Below are 22,349 nucleotides of genomic sequence, written 5' to 3'. Positions count from 1 at the left end.
CAGACATTGTTCTGTTTCCATACGGTTTAATGCTCCGTAGGTGGTTTCTCCTTCAGATTTCAGTCATTGTTCTGCTCAAGCAGCTGTAGACTTCAGCATGTGTACAGATTCCTGATCTGGTTTATTAAAACAGATGACTTTTGGAGCCCCTGGAGAACAATGATTCCCAAACCTTTCACAGAAGCAATGCTTCACCAGATCTGGGCTTCATAAGACTCGTTGCCATAGCGACTGATCCAACACAACTTTATACATCTGATAGTCAGTCAAGGAGAAGTCGTGCCTTGTAGAAAAGCTGACAGCATCTTAGATAACATATGAAATACTGTAATAACAACAAAGTAAATGATCGACCAACTTCATTTATTTATGAAAAAAAAAGGAATTTGAACACAAAAATTAAAAACCAAAAAGGTTATGGACCCTCCAATATCATGGTTCTGGGAGATTCCCCACTCAGATTGACTGGTAAGGGTGCCATGATGGGGTATAATAGAAGCATACATCAAATTATCCATCTGACTCCATCAGAGAGTCATTAAGTTAAATATTTCTTGATGAGAAATTGTGAAGAACTTTAGTCTTTCTGTGTCTACAGAGCAGAACTCTGAGAAAAAGTTCAGTCTGGGCTAATTTACGAGTGGAAAGATCAAGAGTAGAAGCCCCTGTTGCATGGTGAGGAACTTTGACCACCAGGAGGTCTGAGGAGGATCCTGGAGAACCATTTTCATTCAACACAATTCACATCCACATCCAGAAAGAGAATCTGAAACTGTATAACAAAAGGGGGAAGACGTGTACCTGAACACTGCAGACACGATAGCAAGTTCTCCGGACACCAGCTCATCTCAGCATGCATTCCTGCTGGTGCTGTTTGGTCCACTTTAAACAAACTTGGCACAACCACTGCAGATCGTCCGGTTCATTTGAAGTTGCAGACCACAAACATGAACCCTGGCCTGCTTGAAAACTGGTCTCGATTCACTTTCATGTGGACCAAAACTGACCATCCAGTGAAGAAAGAGAGGAAGTGTTGTATGTAGGTCTGCTTGATTATGACAAAAATTGTAATCATGATGATTTTGACTGAAATTGAGATCTTGATTATTTAACACAATTATCCAGTATTTTTAAACAAAGCTGCTTGGTGTTCCAGATGGTTGAGAGGAGATAAATAACACCGGTAACATACGTGATATTATCTGAGACACGAGGAAGAAGCATCGAACAGGCTTATTGAGGTGGGCAGGAATGATTTCCTGGAACGGTCCATGTGACAGCGAATTTCTCATAACCTCATATTATCACCGTTAAATGGACGGTTCTGACTTGTTTAATCTGCTTTTACAGCTTATATAGGAACTATTTTACGTTGGCCTGGATGTACGTTTTATACCAAACAACCGCTGTCAGGCTGCAGCGCGTTTCTCTCATTCACCTGGTAAAAGACAGCTGATCTGAACCAGCTGGTTAACACGTTGCTATGGTAACGCCCCGTAACGGAGGGATATTACAGTGTTTAACTGGCTGAACTATGTATAGGAAAATAATGCAGCCAGTTGTCACTGACAATGGTATAAACTATGTTTAGGTGAACTTCCACAACCTACTGCAGTTATTCTACATTGACCTGCAGCCGGAGCCGACTGAGACCGGCCGCCTGGGAGTGCTTTAGGACGGGAGAGGCTCCCGCTGCTCCTTCCTTACAGTAACTGCAGAACAATATGTGCCTTCAAGTCAGTCGCCAAAACACCAGAAAAGTCTCTAATAACTCCAGTAAAAGCTGCTAGATTTGTCGCTTTTAACAAAAAAAGTCTCCAGATTTAGTGAGAAAGTCTCCAAGTTGGCAACAGTGTCTGAAAGAAAGCAAAGCGGCTGTGGGAGGAGTTTACAGCACAGCGCTGCAACGCCAGAGATGCTCGATTAGCAGCTGAAGACAGCAGGAGAGGAAACTGCAGAGAGAAAAATAATCACACCCTTTTATTTTTATCATCGTTGGAAACCCAGATTGTAGTTGAGATTAAAATACAAATAATCGGGCAGACCTAGATGTAGGACGCTTCATAGCACAACATGTGGGTTATCTGGCCACCTCTCCTGCTGTTCATACTGGACAGAATCCGGTGAAAACCTGGTTTGAACATCAAAGTAAAACCAGAAGCTACAAGAATTCATCAACTAGATCTTTTCTTCCTTCTCAGTTCTGGGTCATACCACCCCCTAGTGAGCCGTTGTTGTAACTGCAGGATGTTCAGGTAGTCTGTTTTGCTTGAATAAAGTACAAGGTGAAAACAAACCAAACAACGATGCAAAATCCTCCTGAATTCTCTCAAATTGTACCGAGTCCCCCAGACGATACCGGAGAGGATGCACCCCCAGATGGACAGAAAGACATGAGTTCACATTTCAGACTCTTTGGGGAAAATCTGTGCTTTCTTCCAAACATGAGAAAGATAATCCTTTAATCAGAGAAAGCTGTGATTGTATGGGGGACATCGGTGTGTACGGAGGACTCCATACATCTGAAGGTAGCGGCAATGCAGACAACATGCTTCCATCTAGCTCAGGGGTGTCCAGCTCTGGTCCTCATTGGCCTCACCCCTGCAGGTTTTTGGATAAATCCCTGCTTCAACACACCTGACTGAATGAGCCACTGTGCAGAACTTTGTAGAATTTTGTGGATTCATTTAATTTGCTTTGGGTGTGTTGAAGCAGGGGTATGGAGACAATCTGCAGGACTGTGGCCCTCGAGCGTTAACTGATCTAATGGATGTCTTTACCTGGGAATCTGTGGTTGTTTCAGCAGGACGATGTCAGACCTCAGTCTGGAAAACGTAGCTTTAGATCACCTGTTTACGTGAAATAGAAATGTGTTTCCATCTAACGTCTACTGAGTGTGTTGACTCCTTTATATCTGCATGAGGCACCAGTCAGTGTTGGCTGTTGGTAGACGTTGCTTTTCAAATTGAAGCGATCTTTACAAGATTTACTTTTAGATGCTCAACACAGCTTTAAGTGAAACTTTACAACATATTAAATATTCAGCCACTCTATGTGGAATAAATCCTGATATTAATGCATCGTATGACTTGGTGAAAGTTGCCGATAGTTGGTCGAATGTGGCCGTCAAGCATTTCAGATGATTTTATAAACCAGTCACGTTATTAGAGCAGAAAAGGTTGATGCTTGATCTGGTCTTGTAACATTTCATCCCAACCATAAAAACTTCCAAATTTTGCCTTCTACACATGCATTGATTGCAAAAACCCCCCATAATTTTACTGTGTAGTTGGGACACACCTATAACACAAGTTTCATATTTAAATACTGCAGTAATCTATTGCATTCAGTTTTATTTCAACTTCATGAATTTAATTAAAAACATTTATTTTTTATCAAAAAGACATGCTAATAATAAACAGAACCTATGTGCCCGAGGAAATATAAATTTTTAGATAAAACTGCATTTTGGTAAATGTATAGATTTTGAACAGATTTTGTAATTATTAATGTGCTCATTGACTACATGATCGATATGTTGATGCATGTATTGTTCCACACCTGGCAGTTTATACTGTAGACCTCCTGCTTTCATTAAGTTTGATATTTGAACAACCATGATGTTATTTTTATACAAGCTAAGGATGCTTAGTTTCAAGATCATTAATCCACATGTTAGTGGGTTAATGATCGTTGGACTGAAGTGTGTGAAAACAGGTCCGGTCTGATGGGGCTGCAAAGCTTGACAGGTGCTTCAGCAAGGCAGCATGTTTCAACACAACACTGGCATCAATAGCAACGTAACTTTCTGAGAAGAGGATGCTGAGGATGTTCGTCCAGAAAATCTTCTCGTATGTTAGAAAGGAGCTCAGATTCTCACCTGGGGTCGGTTCCAAACAAAGCCCAGACCTAAAAAGTCGTTTTGGTTTTCTCTTAATGGCATCTTGAAGCGTTGCACTTTGGTTTGCTGACTCAGCAAAAAGGGAAAAGCCAGAAACACCTCCTTCTAATCCCCAACGCTTCCTCTCCGCATCAGCAGGCTTTCTTTTCGTATTGATCACCTCTTTCATCAGCGAATGAGAACATACTCACACAAAGCGCCACAGACACACATTTCATTGGTGGAGGATCGCTGATGTGTGACAATGCAGAGACACAAAGGTTCCCAACTTTTCCTACTGCTGCAGGCCATGTTCCCATCATGCATTGCAGCTCAACCCTGCTTTACTTGGTTATGTCTTGCATTGAAGATTAATTGGTACATTTCCCAACAACAGACATAACTGGGAAAGAAAGGTGGCGCTGAATCTGGTTTGCTCCATTCAGCCATGTGCTGAAACCAGTTAGTCAGTAGTGAAGTACCCGAGAGGCGTATTATAGCAGCTTTACTACCTGGCGAAGCGTTTCAGATTCTTGTCATGTTTGACAAAGTTTGGCTTCAAGCACGGTAGGCTGTGACTGATAGAGCTTCCCTGCAGGACTTAATGCGAACGGTTAGCGCAGCAAGTAGAGGCATCGGCACGGAGTTTAGACGTTTCACGGCTCTTGGGGCAAAGAGTTTGGTTCTTCAAGACATGAATTTGATCCTTAGTGTCCACTTTACTCACTAGGAAGTCAGCAGTCTACAACTTTACCAGCAGATTAAGACTTGTTTAGGCTATTTTTAGACTCATTCTTAAAAATGGGTTTAGTTTTTTTTTTCTGCACCACCAAGGTCCAATTTAAATGTGTGTCGTAACGTTTTTTTGCAAAATAAAAAGGGTATTTGTAAGTTTCGACAAACATCGATTGGGAATCTTAGTTGTTTGCCGTGAATTTGCTGTGGCTTTTCAAAGCTTTTCTCCCTCATTTTCTTTTCTCAAACTCTGAAACTATGGCCTCCAAATCTGAGACCATGGTCCTCAACCGGAATAGGGTGGATTGCCCTCTCCGGGCCGGGAGTCAGGTCCTGCCTCAAGTGGAGGAGTTTAAATATCTCGGGGTCTTGTTCACGAGTGAGGGAAGGATGGAGCGTGAGATCGACAGGCAGATCGGTGCGGCGTCTGCAGTAATGCGGACTCTGCGCCGGTCTGTCGTGGTGAAGAAGGAGCTGAGCCAGAAGGCAAAGCTCTCGATTTACCAGTCGATCTACGTTCCTACCCTCACCTATGGTCATGAGCTGTGGGTCGTGACCGAAAGAACGAGATCTTGTATAAACAACTTTGGGCACTCCATTAGAAAACCATATATTTCTGAAAAGTATTGAGATTTTTGCATTTTCCCTTTTTGTTTTATGGAATAAGTCATGACATATTCTGCTGTTGGACTCATTGCTTGTTCTTTGACACTTAGCTGCATTTCCATCCCAGTTTATCACAAAATAAAAGCCATTTTTCTAAAATTTCAACCAATTAAAATTGCCATTTACAGGTTTAACACAAAAGCTTTACGCCTCCTCATCAGGTTGAGAAGGATGGAGATGAAAAATGGATCCAAAGCTGTTTTCTTTCTGGGTTTTCCACTTTCTGTGGAGATTTTTTCACATATTTCTGAAGCCGTTCTCCATCATTTCCTTTCCTATTCCTTGTACAACTCTGGATTGTGCTGCTTCTATCAAAGATGGAGGTTATATTTTTCTATTTAATTATTTTGAAAAAGATTTCCATCTCCTCGTCCCTCGATGGTGCACCATTCTGCCTGATATTAACCGTATGTCACATCTGGGGGAGCGTAAATATGTAAAAGAGATTTCCATTACACCTTAGCGATATCCTTCAATGCTGACACGTTTTAAAAACTACCTCTTTAGAGCATAAAAACCCATGAGTGATATTTTAGAGCTTTTTCAGAATGTTTCTGTTCCATTTTTGGTTGTTTATTGCAGTAATTAGGTTTGGTGCAAACACCAGAAGAGGTAGAATAATAAAACTGCAAACTTCTACGTCTATTTTGGGTACTTTTTATTTAAGTTTCTGCCTCGGCTTGTTTCTCTTCTTCTCTGGTTCCTTTCGCTGGTTGCGTTACAGCTGTACAGCTCAACACTGCCCCCCTGTGATTTCTGGTGGTATTGTTCCATTTTCTGTGTCGAGCGATGACTAGCTGCACCCCTTAAAAATCAAACCAAACGACCAGCTATCTGTCCATCTGCGTATCTTAATGTTAGCTTAACTGCAACTAAAAGCAATACTGCTTCAAACAAGCAATACTGCTGTTTGTTTAAATAATAACGCAGATTTCAGAATATTCTGAACACTTAAAAGCAGTATTTCTGTTTAAGCTAAAACTCTGCTGAGAACTAAACGTTTAAGAAATAATGACACGGCACAATGCTACTTTTCTGGCTACAAATCCTCCATCGACTGCCCCCCTCACCCCCCATCTGGTGTAAATAAGACATCCTCCATGCAGCTGGAAAAATAGCTTTTCCTTTTGGATTAAATGTGCCTCCTGTCAGCCACACTCAGAGACAAACCTGTAGCTTTGTGTCACTCGCTCGTCTCCCTCCAGCAGATGTCGGGGACCGTGTTGATATGACTCATGGTCAGAAAATCAAGCGCAGTATGAGGAGCTGACCGCAGGATGTGTCACTTTTTCGCTTGGTGAAGTGGCTGAAAGTCCATGACAGCAGATGAAATTGACTGGTCGGTGAATTGATTCTGGTGAAATCTGGCAGGAATGATGATTGCTGGCAGGACTGAGTCCCAACAGTGCAAATGGATTTAATGAGGAAGCGCTTTTCCCCTGAAACACCCCATCTCCCCTTCAGGATATGTATCATACTGGCTCGTGTACAAACACTGTATTTGTTTGGCTTTCGACGGATGATTACATTTTGATGGAAAGACCTTGTTTTTATTGCATCATTTCACACGAGAAGAAAGGGAAAAAAAAAACCTCAAACACTGCAGAACAAGTGCAGACCTTTTGATTTTATTTTTAAGTATGCTCTCCTGGTACACCCACAGAGATGACCCACAGAGGTGCTTTCACTTACTGCAGCTGATTAGACCTCCTCTCAGGCCTGCGTGGGCACACCGAGAGCTTGACTGGCATCGCTCACATCCTGTTGCTTATGCTGCACCTGCTTGCTTTGATCATTTTCCAGGGTGCAGCGAGTTTGGTGACATTTTATTTAATTACTGGCAAATCCCCGTCCAACTTGAACCTGAACTCGGGTCTAATCAGCCTAAGGAAGCGACGGCACCCGGGAGGCTTTGCAGACCGTGTCATGAGCGAGTTCGTTCTCCACTCTCTCATCGTCCGGTCAGTTTGAGTTCAGAGCCTCCATGTGACGAATGGATGGAGCTCAGAAAGCTGCGCCACAGCAAATGATAGAAATATTGGGGAAAAGAATGACTTTTCCATGTCCATGTTCACCAGTTGGTGAGCATTTGGCTCCTGTCACATCACCGTGGCAACATGTTTACCATTAAGAACAACAGCTGGCTGTGAGTCAGAGGTTGCTTGGCAACGACTTTCACCTGACAGGCTGTAAATGTGGCGAGCAGAGCGACACCTGCTCAGGTTAGAGTGGCGCTGACTGGTTCACACAGCAGGGGGCGCCGTTTGCAGCAGGCATAATAAATCGAGGTAAAGGCGCGTTGTCGTGATGTTTGTTTCTTCCTCGGGTAAAACGTCGAATGATTTCATTAAATCAGAAATGATGTGAGCAGAGAATCCAGTTGTCTTATGAAATCTGATTTTACAGTTCAATCCTTTACATTCCTCCTCTTCCTCTCAGGTGGACCGCGTATCAGTTACAGCAGAGGGCGGTGCCGGCGGGCGTCCTGCAAACCGGCCGGGGGGCGGAGTCATGCGCATCCACCGCCACTTCGCCTTCCCGGCCAACCAGATGTACGTGGTGGTGCTGCACCGCGAGCTGAAGCCCATGAGGCTCTACCGGCTGAACATGAGCTTCGACGCCGCCATCGAAGACGAGCTGCTGGGCTTCTTCAGGAGCTCGTACACCCTGCACAGAGAGAAACGGTACACACACACACACACACACACACACACACACACACGTCTCCTGCAGCAGCAGGTGGTTTGACCAGAAAAGGTCAGAAGCTTCACACCCACGACATTGATTAACTCACACACTGCTTGCACTGTGAAGTGTGTGTTCCAGCTATCATACCACACACACACACACACACACACACACACACACCTCCATCCTTTCTCATGAATTTCCTATAAGCCTCTGAGTTGTTTCCACGTCGGTTTTCGTCCCTTCGCTGCTGATGGGAAACAGAGTGTGCTGATCCATTTATTACTGTATGTGTGAGTTTGTGTCTGTGTGGCTTCCACGTTACCATGGTAACGGAGTATCCTATCAGCATCTTTTCATCATGTTTAGTATTAATCCTAGTTAATAATCGCGTCTACAACTGTGACCTCATCAGGACTGATCTGATTGGCCCCAGAGTGGGGGGAAAAGTACATTTCTGTCCCGTACTGGCGCATCACTTCATTACCTTCTAGTTTCAGCATTAAGGTGTGACTTGCACACCTTACTGTGAGGATTTCAATGAATATTTTATTGTAATCTGCAGCTGGAAGAGACCTGAACTAATCCTAAAGATTGGTATTAGATACCTGGCTCTATTTTACCGAGCAGCCTGGGCTAAAATAAAGTCACTTCCAGCACTTCGCTCCAGGCGAGAGTAAATATGGAGATGTATCTGTGTTGGGAGGGAGCTGTTTTACTGGCAGGGAAGCAGCTACTGAGCACCAACATGTTCCTACAGTAACCCAGAAGGGACAAACCAAACCTTCCTCAAACAATGACTGAGGCCTTAAAACACAGTTTTCATCCAGAATTGAACCCAGTTATGTTGAATGTTGAACAGGTGCAGTGGATTTAGGAAATTTTAACCAACACAGGGGTTAAAATGATATGAATCTGTCGTTTCTATGTTTCTGACCATGATTCACTGAATGGACCAATCACCAGGCAGATCAGTCTCTTAGTTTATCCAACTTTTTGATCAGTGAAGTTTTTTCCATGAGAAAACTGAATGTATGTCTCCAGCAGGCGTCCACTGGTCAGAAGTAGGAGGGATAACTTTGTTTAACCCTTTCTGCACCAGATCAAATGAAAAGCTTTTCCAGTGTGTGAATGATTCTAGTGGTGGAGCGGACTGGTCTGACCAGGTTCAGAATGAATAAATCAAATAATTCATCCAGTACAATGAAACATTGATAAGAATGAGATGAAAGTGGTTAAACTAATTGTCATATCAGTTTGCCGAGGCCTTGTGGTGATCACATTATACCCAGACGTGAACCGTTACCTGGTTTTTATCAGCGACTTAAAACGTCCAACTTTCAGACAATGAGTCTGTTTGAAACACTTTAAAGTGTGTTGGAACTAATGACCACAAGGTGCTGGACGCAATCATCAGCCATTTTATCAGGTCCACCTTCTACTTCCACGTTGGACCAGTTTTCTTCAGAACTGCCTTAAAGCTTTGGTGTCATAATTCCAACAAGGAGTTGGAAAAATTCTCCAGAGATTTAGTTTCATATTGACACGAAGCATCACACAGTTGCTGGACATCATGATAAGAATCTCCCGTTCCACCTCATCATGATGAGAATCTCCCGTTCCACCTCATCATGATGAGAATCTCCCGTTCCACCTCATCATGATGAGAATCTCCCGTTCCACCTCATCATGATGAGAATCTCCCGTTCCACCTCATCATGATGAGAATCTCCCGTTCCACCTCATCATGATGAGAATCTCCCGTTCCACCTCATCATGATGAGAACGTCCCGTTCCACCTCATCATGATGAGAATCTCCCGTTCCACCTCATCATGATGAGAATCTCCCGTTCCACCTCATCACCATGAGAATCTCCCGTTCCACCTCATCACCATGAGAATCTCCCGTTCCGCCTCAACATGATGAGAATCTCCCGTTCCACCTCATCATGATGAGAATCTCCCGTTCCACCTCATCATGATGAGAATCTCCCGTTCCACCTCATCACCATGAGAATCTCCCGTTCCGCCTCATCACGATGAGAATCTCCCGTTCCACCTCATCATGATGAGAATCTCCCGTTCCACCTCATCACCATGAGAATCTCCCGTTCCACCTCATCACCATGAGAATCTCCCGTTCCGCCTCAACATGATGAGAATCTCCCGTTCCGCCTCAACATGATGAGAATCTCCCGTTCCACCTCATCACCATGAGAATCTCCCGTTCCACCTCATCACCATGAGAATCTCCCGTTCCACCTCATCACCATGAGAATCTCCCGTTCCACCTCATCATGATGAGAACGTCCCGTTCCACCTCATCACCATGAGAATCTCCCGTTCCACCTCATCATCATGAGAACCTCCCGTTCCACCTCATCATGATGAGAATCTCCCGTTCCACCTCATCATCATGAGAGTCTCCCGTTCCACCTCGTCATCATGAGAGTCTCCCGTTCCACCTCATCACCATGAGAATCTCCCGTTCCACCTCATCACCATGAGAATCTCCCATTCCACCTCATCACCATGAGAATCTCCCGTTCCACCTCATCATGATGAGAACGTCCCGTTCCACCTCATCACCATGAGAATCTCCCGTTCCACCTCATCACCATGAGAATCTCCCGTTCCACCTCATCATCATGAGAACCTCCCGTTCCACCTCATCATGATGAGAATCTCCCGTTCCACCTCATCATCATGAGAATTTCCCGTTCCACCTCATCATCATGAGAGTCTCCCGTTCCACCTCGTCATCATGAGAATCTCCCGTTCCACCTCATCACCATGAGAATCTCCCGTTCCACCTCATCATGATGAGAATCTCCCCTTCCACCTCATCCCAAAGCTGCTCTGTTGGATGTAGATCTGTTGGCTGTGGAGGCCGTTGGAGGACAATGAACTGACGTGACGCTACACTGTGCTCATGAAGGGATGGACATGGTCAGCAGCAGGACTCAGGTAGGCTGTGGAGGTTAAACCAGGTCATGTTGGTACTAAGGGGACCAAAGTGGGACCAGAAAACCTCCCCCCACCATTCCACCAGCAGCAGCCTGAAGCGTTGATCCTGACAGCAGGATGGATCCATGTTGTCATGATGTTTCCAGCAGATTCTGATCCTACCATGTGAATGTGGAGCTGAACTGGAGACTCATCAGACCAGCAACGTTTCTCCATCTTCTATTGTCCAGTTCTGGTGAGTCTGTGTGAATTGCAGCCTCAGTTTCCTGTTCTTACTGACAGGAGGGAACCCGGTGTGGTCTTCTGCTGCTGGAGAACATCTGCTTCCAGGATGGACGTGTGTTCAGAGTTGATGTTTTTGCATGTCTTGGGTGGAACCAGTTCTTACTGGACCTTCCGTTGCCTTTCTATCACCTCCATCCAGTTTGTCCATTCTCCTCTAACATCAACAAGATGTTTTTCTTCTTCAGGCCTTCTCTGGAAACCATGGAGATGGTTGCGTGTGAAAGGTTTATCTTTGGTAACTTTCACGGCTACCTGAGTTTAAAATGTGAATAAGATCGACGGAAAAATTGATCAGAAGGTCAAAAAAAAAAAAAAAAAAAAAATCATTTTCACTCTGAATTAACATTGAAAACATTTGAGCAAATCCCACGATTCGCACCAATCAGCTGCTGTGACTGTGCTCTCACCACCAGTGGACCCATATTCCCTGGCTTCTGCTGGTTGGATCGATTTAGGATCAATATGGCAGCTGTTAGACCAGCAGAGCTCCACTGCAACCAGCAGCTGAGAGAAAGCTCGGCTCGGTCAGGAAGTAGATTTGTGTGTTTGAGTGGAAACCTGAGCAACATGGCTGGTGTGAGTGTGAAAGCAGGAAAGTTTGGTGGATTTGTAAGAATTAATCCTGGAAAATGACTGACGACAGCTCAGCTTTAAAGTAGGTTATTTGTGAAATCCAGACCAGAGTTGATCACCAGTCAGAGTTCATAATCTGACTAATATGCTAAGCTAAAAAACTCAAAGCAGAAACACCTGGAAAAAAAAGGCATCCAGGAAATAAATCTCCGAAATGTCATGTTGACACAGCGTCTGTGCTCAGGGACTGTTCAGATTCTACACTGCTGAGTGTAGTTGTGTGTGTGTGTGTGTGTGTGTGTGTGTGTGTTCAAAGCTCTCTGTTAGCTTAAGGATTAGCTTGATGCAACGGTGCGGCTAATGCTAACACACACACGCTCCACTAGGAGATTGGCTTAATATCTAGAGTTTCTATAAACCCCGGGCTGGACTTAAACGCTTAAAAGGCTGCAAGGAGGAGAATTAATTACAACTCTCTCTCACTTACACACACACACACACACACACACACACACAAACACACAGTATCAATGTCTAAGTTCTGATCCACACTGAAGATATGAAAGACCTGGACCTTCATTTGATCTTTGGTGAACGGGTCGAGACAGGATTTGCATATTTCTTCCTCGACGTGCAAATAATCCCAAAACCTTCGAACAATCTGGAGGAATTTGTTGCCTAAATGAGAAGAAAGCAAATCCCAGTTAGATACCGGCGACCCGTCAGACGTGCTGCTTGAAGGACCGTTGTCCAACAGTAAACTTTACTGAGCAGAAAAAAAGCCTCATATTACTGTGTTTAGAGGCGTCCGGGATGAGCTTCACATACTGGGAATTGTGGTAAAAGCAGTAAGTGGTCCAGATCTTTGTAGTGAGAAGTGAAGCAAAGAGCAACGGGAACCTCAAGACTGTTGTTAGCAACATGTCCAAAAGGCCAGCTCTACCATGGTACCAGGTTGGATCAGGGTTCTGTGACGGTACTTGATTGGTTTAGGGTTCTGTGACAGCACCAGGTTGGATTAGGGTTCTGCAGCATTAGTGTTGAGAAGTTCAGGATTGTGTTGCTATGGAGATCACTATGGAGAAGCTGCCGCCTCTCACAGAACACAACCTTTTAGACTTGGTCTCCTAACTGGTGGACGTTAAGATAACTGGTCCAAACTGGGTGAAATTTGGAGGCTTTGCTGAATTGTCTCGTAAAACCTTTGGAATTTAGCTATTTCAGAGATGGAGAGAATCTACTGTATAATGTAATAAGAGATGCAGCTGCATCCTTCTAGATACATTCATATTCACTCCAAACATGTATATAAAAGATGGGCGGAGCCTCCGTGACGTCACCCATAGGTTTCTGAAGAGCTGAATTGAAGCTCGGTGGGCGGTTCCTACCATCACCATCTTGGCAGCGTCATGCGCGACGTCTCGCCCGGAAAATACAAATATGGTCAAAGAGGTGGAGCTGAGAGGGGGGCTGTGAGCGTCATGGTGGATGATTGACATCAAGCGAACTCCAAGCTTTCTGTAGCTAAAAGCTAACCGAGCTAATCCCGAGATAACAGGAGCTAACCAGCTAACGGAGGTAAGCGGGCTAAAGCTAAGTCACGTTGTTAACCGGCTAAAAACCGCGGTTGTTCTACGTTCTTCTGACTTGAAGTGGGCGATCGGGTACCTGTCAATCAACAGGACACGCCCCCTAAATATGTTGAACTTCGAGATTAAATTACTTTTAAACGGATGAGTTAGAAAAAAATTCACTTCCCCGACAGTTGTCATGAAGATAAACCTGACCTATTAAACTGAAAATGGAACCAGGCTGTAAACATGTTTATTTCTGCTGTGAAGTTGGTCTTTTTAACATGGGAGTCTATGGGGATTTGCTCTGTTTTGCAGCCCCTAGTGGATGAAGGGGGAACTACAGTTTTAAGCACTTCTGCAAAGGCTTCACTTTTTATCACTGGAGGCTCCGTCCATCTTTCATAAACAGTCTATGGACAAGACTGAAATTTCTCTCATTTCTGATGTGTGATACCTTTTATTCTTCACCAGTAACTGATTTACTAATATTTACATGATATTTACAAAGGATACAAAAGAGTTTCTGAGCATTTGTGCAATTTGTCCGTGTCATTGTGGGCATGCAGTTTTAAAAGATCAGGGAATAAGATCTGAAAAGCTTTGTCTCTCCTTAATGCCAGAGTCTCACTGCGAAGTGATCAGAATTATATAACACCAACATGGTTTCATTTAATGTTGGATGTTTGACAAACTGAGTGAAGTTGAAGAGATGAAATATTAAATGTTTTGGTTCCATTTAGTGTTTGTAGAAAATGTGAGGATCCGTTCTACACACACACACACACACACACACACACACGACTGCTTCTGATTGGCTTTTTGGTCAACATTCATTAATTCACCGTGTAAATTGACAGAAATGATCATGTTGCCAGCTGAGGGACTGTCGTATGGGGATGTTGGCACATAGTCAGACTCTTCTCTTTCCATTCAGATTAATGAATAAATAAATAGCCAATGGTTTCAGGCACAGCAGGTGTTCTGGTGCAGTTCTCCTTCCTACGGACTGATCCAGATTTGCATTATAGCTGATGTGAAATGAGCGTCGTTTTAAAGGCGGATTGTTGTCCTGATGCAGGTTGGTGTTTAAAATCTGAGCTGTCTGGATCCTTTCTCCTGTCCTGAAACGTAAAAGAAACCAAAGCAAAGCCGCGGAGTATTTCTCTTTTCTGTTACATCTCAGATCTTTGAGAAACTTTTCATTGGACTGAATGTGTTTCTGCAGCCGCTCCGCCTAACGAGGAGAGGAATTACACTTAACGAGGAGCGGAGAGGCCGCTAACAAGGTTGCCGCGGAAACACACATGTTTGGAAGTATTAATTACTGAGACAGACGCTTAGTCAGGAGACGACGGTCCGATGGAGGGAGACGAGACGAGCCTCCGCCTCCTTCCAGCTGATGGAGTAATCCCATGTTCAGATGAGATGTTTCAGATCGATACTGTGCTCTCCCACTCTGCAGCCGGCATGTCAGAGGGTAGTCCATCTAACATGGCCGCCAGCTGCAGCAGCTTAATAAATGCATTCATTCTCTGAGCCTTTACAACTCTGATGCAAACCCACACGGTGTGGGAGGGTAATGGAGGTCTCCACCAGCACAATATTGTTTTTTGACCTGAGTGGGACCGAGGCTCAGTGGCCGCACGGATCACATTTCCTGCCCTCTTTGCTTCACAGGAATACGTCAACAAATACTGAATGGATTCAGAGAAATTAGATGCAGTTATTCATGCTGTGTGAAGGATGTAGAGGTGGCGACTTCCAGCTGTTTATTTTAGTTTTGTCTAAAGGTTCAGGACTGGATTCTTCTGAATGAAGCCTGAACTTTAAAAGCAGATCGTCCATGTGTTGTGGAACACAGGATGGACACCAGTTTCTCAGCCTCTAATGAGACTGAATCCTGATCTTAGTTTTTAGGAACAAGTCCTCACAAAGAGAAGATAAAGCGTAGATATGGAGCAGCGGCTCACTGAGTCGAGTTTCAAGGCTGTTTGCTTTGACTGAAATATCAGAGTAACCTTGATGTGCTTTGGTTACAATACCTCAGCTGCTTTTCCAAACCTGTCTCTGCATTTCTGTTCATAGCTGAGCTACAGCGATGATGGGAGGCTTGGCTTCTCTCCACGCCTCAGTGCTGCTGCTGAGAGGGGCGTTGTAGCTTTAAAACCATCCTAATGAACACAGGCGCTTAGTTATTCCAGAAATCTATGCTTTCTGCGTGAGAAGGTGTGATGTCAACAGCTCACAGTAGCACACACAGCAAATAAAGGTCAGAGTGCATCGGCCTGGTTTCATCCTAAAACACTCAAAATGACACAAAAACAGAAGATGTGTGTAAAATATCTCAACTGTGTAAAAATGAACTGTATGGTTTACAGTATCCGGACTGTAAATGTGGAAACATTGGCTGCAAACAGGGTGACTGGCTGGTACACGTGTAATCTAATTACTTCTCTGATTCTATATGCAAATTACCCTGTGTCATCACCTGGCTGGGATTGGCTACATTAGCCTTGTTTATTTCTTTATGTATTTATTATTGCTGGTCCGTTCTGTTGCGTTCTAGATTTGAGTGACAGCACGGTAACGGTGGCTGAGTGTGATGAAACTGCACCGTTACTTACCGTTATCTGGATCCCTCTTTTGGTTGTTTATTAATAAATATTCTGAATGTCGGTGAAGCTCGAGTGGTTTTTAAAAATAGACTCATGGCTGCAAAATTGTGTCTTTTTTTTAACCACGTTTTTGGTTTTTGCTTCAGGTTTTAAAAAGAGTTCAAATAGATTTTTTATTCTAGTTTCTTCACGGCTAAAAGGAAAAAAAAAATCACAGATTTTCCATCTTGTTCTAGAAATGTTTGTTTTCCTACAGTTTCTCTGTAGACCAGTTCCCATGTTGAATGGTTTAAAGACTATTTATTTTCCTATTAAACTAGTAATTCTGCTGCACGTTGAAAAAGTGGACGAGCTGGGAAAATCCTTTAACATCTTTTCATTTGACTTCTCTTTTCTTCATTTGTGTTGATTTGATTAAAATTAGAGAAAAAACAAATGTTGACATACGGTGTGAAAACTTTTGATGCATTTTATCGGCAGTTTGTTGCCGGGAAAAGATGATTTCTTTCAGCAGGGTCCTGAAAGTTTCACAGGAAATGATCCAGACCTGGAAACAACTTTATTTGGTTATTTTTTCAGTCTTTGCTTTTGCTTTTTGTCATTCTGGTAGTTTCTGTGTGATTTCATGAAGGTTTTATGGAGCCAATCAGATGCAGTCAGCAGCTTTTTATCAGTAAATTTGATTTCCTGCAGAGAAAACTTTGCTTTGCAGGATAAACATTAAAAGTATCATCCAGTTAATATACAAGATGAATGACAAAACAGATGAAACATTTCATTAACATGAAGCAACAAACCAAACGGACACCAGCAGGAGGCCGAAACTTTTAACTTCTAAGTTAAAAAGACGAAGCGGCTCTCAAGCCAACATGAACTTCTACAGTATGGAGGCAACAGACTGAAAGACTCCTTCAGCTTCTGGTTTCTAACCTGCGATGTGGGACTCGGAGGTCGCAGCGACCCTGCAGGGTCGTAGAGAGCGTCGTCGGCTCAGTGAGGAGGAGCCTGACTGTTTCCGGTTCTGTGTGGACGAGTGGAACGCATCCTGGAGCCGACAGGAAGCCCGTGCACGGATACTAAAGCAGGAATGATGGGAGAATCTACAGGATCTGGACAGAAGCTTCTGGATCAACAGAGGCTCTCAGGAGCCTTGACTAAGGCGAGGAGGGATTACAGCCAGCAAGGCGTGAGGGGATGAAGGTACGGAGGATCGTTTGAAGAAGCCGGAACAGGTCTGAGTTTTTCTGTCTGGAACAGCAGACAGAAAATAAGTCCAGGTTTCTGGAGCTGCTGAGCAAAAAGGTAAAAAACTGTAAACAACATCAGCTTCTTCTTCAACTGTTCTGTCCCGCAGGGTGAAAATATATCTGCAGATCATCCCCACACGGCGAGACGAGCTCCGGTTAGAGACAGGATGGGCCCTGGACCGAGCCCTGGGGAACCCCACAGGAAAGGGGGGGCGTGTCTGTCAGACCAGTGGGTCACAAACCCACCCCCCTCATGTCCTGCTTTCCTCCTGCCCCCCCCCCCCCCGATAAACTCTAATCTGACTGGAATATGACTCTACTTTCCATCAGTCACATATTTTACTGCAGAAACCATGAATCAGCATCTTTCACAGCTTCCTGTGTAACTGTATCCCAGCAAAACACACACACACACACACACACACACACACACACACACACACACACACACACACACACACACACACACACACACACACACACCAGTCCGTTCAATATGGAAGCAGGGAATTGCAATTTGAGACATTGCTTAAATAGTTCAGCGTGTCCAGTGCAGTGTGTGTGTGTATGTGTGTGTGTGTGTGTGTGTGTGTTATTTCTATATCCATCTCAAACCCTCACTCAGAAAATAACCTGACTCAACAGTTTCCTCTTCGCTCACATCTCTGAATCTAAATGAGGTTTCTCCATGTTCTACGTGTGTGTGTGTGTGTGTGTGTGTGTGTCGGAGTTGTCCATCACATCTCTGCCGTCTTCTTCTCGTCTCCAGACGAGATGATGACAAACATTACGGCAGGAAATGATGTCATTTGTTTCCTTTGGATGCGAAGCACAAAATGTTGCTGCGTGATTTCATGTCCGAGGGTGTGTGTGTGTGTGTGTGTGTGTGTGTGTGTCTGTCTGTCCTTGTTGTCCACGCGATGCTGTCAGCCTGGTTGTCAATCAGGATTACTGTTACAACAAGCGTTACCTTGGCAGCAGTGACTGTTGGCAACCTGAAGGATGTCACATTGTGTGTGTGTGTGTGTGTGTGTGTGTGTGTGTGTGTGTGTGTGTGTGTTAATACTGGAGTTTTACTGAGCTTTTATGCAGAGGTGTGTGTGTGTGTTTGTGTGTTTCAGACTCCTCTCTAATAGATACTCTCTTTATCTCGTCCCTCTCAGGCTTTCTCCATTATTCTCTCTCTCTCCCTGTGTCAGCCTTCCTCGCTCGCCCCCTGTTTATTATTCTGTCTTTCCTTCCCTCCTCCTCCTCCTCCTCCTCTCCTCTATTCTTCCTTTCTCTCCCCAACTCCCTCTATCATCATCTCTCCACAGCTCATTTCAATTTCTTCTCTGGCTTTTCTTCTTCCTGCATCTGTCCTCCTCCTCCTCTTCATCCTCCTCCTCTTCCTCCTCTTTACCTTCATCTCACCTTCGTTTGCAACCCTTCCTATTTATTCTTCATTTGCATTTCTTCTTGCCTCTTTGGACTTTTCATCTGTCTTTTTTCCTCTTCTCCAGGATCTGCCCCCCCCCCCCCCCCCCCCCCCCCCCCCCATCACCCCTCTTTTACCAAATCCATCTCTTCCTCCTGCTTCTTCCTCCTCTTCCTCCTTCCTTTCATGGCTGCTGAACCAAACCGTGTGAATAAAGAGGAGCAGCGTGATAACAAAGTTTAGAGAGGGATTATTTCCTTGAGTGTTGGCTTCGTGTCGTGTCAGTCAGGTGACTGGCAGGCGACGTGACGACGCAGCGATATGAAACGCGCGCTTGGGCTTAAAGGAACGGCGGCAAACGGAACGTCTCCTTGTGTTTACCGAGGATTATCGTTCTGCAGAAGCTGCTTTTCAAACCCAACACTTAAAAAAAAAAAAAAAACTTATAGAAGTGAAAATTGTCTTGCTGTAAAAAGAAAAAAAAACTTCTTCCCGCGGGCGGTCGCTCTGTCGGCTCCGACTTCAGAGGATTATCCCTTAACCCTCCGAACTCTGACTCCCCCGCAAATTTCTCCTTTGATACGTTCTAAAGGTTCAAAGACTAAAACAAAATCCAGCTTTATGACAGTTTCACGTATTTCAGATGGATTTACTTCCAGTTCTTGAGCTGAAGGAGCTAAAACTTCCACTTTGAACCCAGAAGCAGAAAGCGAGATGATTTCTGCTCCGTCGTTCGTGGATTTCGGGTCATCTCAGCGGTCCTTTAAGGCACCGCACTTCCGCTCAACAAGCCTCATTTATCCTGTCATTCTTCCCAAATTAGAAGGAATGAGAGTCATGATGTGTGTTGTCAGCTGCTGCTAAATCTGTTTTCCTTCTTCATATGTCTGGTTGGATTTGGCTTAAAGGAACCAGATTGGTACAGATCCCAGTCCCGTTCCTTTGCCGGACCCCCGTTTTCCCAGGAAATCACCCTGTTTGTATGCAACCAGCAGCACAAAGTGCTTCACATGGTAAAAATTAATTGAAATTAAAGCAAAACATCACACGCCATAGCAGATAAACAGATAAAGAAAACACCTGAAAATGGACCATTTTCCTAGTGTATCCATACGTCGCTCACGTCAAACCGCCAAAGTGGACGGAAGAGTTTGTCCGCATTGTATTTTCCTGTTGAACAGATTCTTTTCAGCTTCTGGTGAAATGTCTTTATAGAAGCAGAATGGAAGCAGCTGAAGAAGAGACAGGTATTAGTTCTCCCAACGGTTTTCTAACCCTCCCAAGAAGCCTCTAAAAGCAGACTCCCTCCCAGGACAGGGGACGTGTCGAGAGTTCAGCACCTTCGATGGTTTTAAAGACCCTTCTTTGGTGACTGGAATCAGGACAGCCTCCATGTTGTGGCCAGTTCCACATTTCTCCAAAGATCTAAGGTATGATCAGGTCATCAGCGCCTTCCAGGCTCTGGATGGAGCCGTCTGGTTTCTGGTTTGGTTCTCTTGGTTCTTGTTTAGCTTCACTGATTTCCTGTTCATTGGTTTCACCTGCTCTTGTTTCAGTTCATTCCGTTCACCTGTGTCTCGTTTTTTCCAGTGTATTTATACCCCTCTGTTTCAGTTTGTGTTGGTTAGTTCATTTTGTTAGTTTTGCCTTCACTTTGTCCTGGATTATAGTTACGTCTGAGTTCTGCATACTGGCTTCCTGACTCCTACATTTGGGTCCACATCCCTACCGCCCCATGACAGCTACGAAACGTCCAAAGGAGACTTGTGCAGAAAGAAAAGTGTCCCATCCAACCATTGCCACACTGGGTCCATACTGGTATAGCGGCTATTTCCCTGCTGGTCTGACATGGTTCTGGGACCAGTAGTGTTTTTGTTTGGGTCTCGCTGGTTCATAAAACTCGGAACGCTGGTATTTCTTACTGGGGAAACTAAACCTGTTCTCCATTTACATGACGTCTGTCGTCTTCGACTGGAGCAGTCAGCTTTCTGACATCGCTGTCTGGAGATTCACCCGGACATCCCAGCTTTTCTAAGAGTTTGCAGATCTGCAGCCAGTTCTGCCTTGTTCTCCATCACATTCCTATTAACGGATTGTTTTGTAATACTCGTGTGCATTGATGATTAAATTACTGTCAAGATTTAAGATGTAGGAGCAAAAACATTGTTAAAGACTAAAGTGCTAGATGGACTTAAAACAAACAATTCACACATTTTTATCAACTTGGACCTTAATCTTTTTTTATTAAAATAAATTAAAAATAAATTTTCTACAGGCTTTTATCAGTACAACCTCCCTTCCTATTTCCAGCCTTGTGAAAAGGCACGTTGGTGGAAGGATTACGAAGCCAGAAGCCAAAACTCAGCCAACAGTGGAGGTAAAACAGATTTATTGAAAAAATGATGGCGTTGAAGGTGGTCTTGCTCATCTGGTCTTCAGGAGGTCTGGAACACAAAACCAGAGATGAGCCAAAAACAGAGGTGGAATGATCATGAAGAGGCCAAAACAAATGGTTACCAGGAGCTGGGTGAAGAGGAAGCACCAGAGTGATCCTCCAGATCACATCCAGGGAAAATGATCTCCACGATCCAATTACTCAGGTTCCAAAGGCAGTCCAGGGTCATACACAGGTCTCAGGAGAGGGAAGGGATCCAAAGAGCAGAGACTAGAGGCAGGGTCAGGACCAGGGAACATTCGGCAACAGGAGGTACCAGAAGCAGAGGCAGTAGTTGGGGACAGGCAGGGTCAAAACCAGGTAATCTTCTAGAAACAGGGCACATGAAACAAGGCTTGAAAGTTGCACAAAGACAGATGATCTGGCACTGAGCAGGTGTTTAAATAATGAGCTGCACAGGTGAAGACAATCTGCAATCAGGCAGGGGAAGAATGCAGCTCATTAAGGGCAGAGCAGAAGTCATGACAGTTGGAGCAGGGACACACTGAAAACCTGCAGGACTTAGGCCCTCATCGGACCAAAATGAGCATCCCTGCTCCATCATCTCTGTGTCTTAGGTCATCTAGGAAGCTCTGCAGGGTAAACGGCCAGAAAAACCTCTTCCCCTTCTGACTGCCAGCTGTAATAGTTTCCGTCTGCACACCTTCGAGTTGGTAAGCCTCAACGTTCCCTGGAGCTTTCACAGACCGCGACGCTTCACGGCTCTGAAATAATCTCCAAAAAACTCTTAAAGGTTCTGAAGAATAACGTAAAGAATGCTTCTCTAGGGAGTTTGAGATGAATAGCTGTCCTTTTACTGCTCATCTGTGCAACATATCCATGTTTCAGGAACTGATTTTTAATGCCTGCTACCTTGTAAAAAAGATTTCTAATCTCAACGAGACGACCTGATCACCACAACTCCTTGGTCCCCAGGTGACATTCAAGGTAAAGGAAGAGAAGCGAACCTCATCTATAGACATAAATGATTACTTTCACACAGGAAATGTAATCCTTTGACTGATTTCGTATCAATAAATCTGAAGCTTCTTTTGGAAAACAGCTGCTTCTGTGTTTTAACGGCTCTTTTCAGTAGTTTTATTTGCGTGAACATGTAAGCAGCAGTGATGGCCGGTTCAAGGCCATACTGAAAACCGCTGTTTGTAGAGAGATAGCTGTTAAAGCCCCCCCACCGGCCCACACACCCAGTCTGTCCTGAACTGGATTGAGCAGAAATAGAAAATGGGTGGAAGGATAGATAACCAGG

General features: G+C 44.3%; 1 protein-coding gene across 1 annotated transcript in view; it reads left to right on the top strand.

Annotated features, from left to right (window-relative positions):
* The window catches only part of LOC306773307 (thyrotropin-releasing hormone-degrading ectoenzyme-like), a gene marked incomplete at both ends in the record, with an annotated part of 278,364 nt that overhangs the window by 4,900 nt on the left and 251,115 nt on the right, over positions 1–22,349 (top strand). Inside the window, one exon of the mRNA XM_079263095.1 lies at positions 7,721–7,965. Within this exon, the coding sequence (XP_079119221.1) occupies positions 7,721–7,965 (245 nt within the window). The remainder of the gene's footprint in view (positions 1–7,720; positions 7,966–22,349) is intronic.

The sequence above is a fragment of the Telmatherina bonti genome, assembly GCF_933228915.1.
Source record: "Telmatherina bonti genome assembly, chromosome: 23".
Lineage (NCBI taxonomy): Eukaryota > Metazoa > Chordata > Actinopteri > Atheriniformes > Telmatherinidae > Telmatherina > Telmatherina bonti.
The sequence above is the reverse complement of the archived record's forward strand: the minus strand, read 5'-3'. Positions and strand labels throughout refer to the sequence as shown.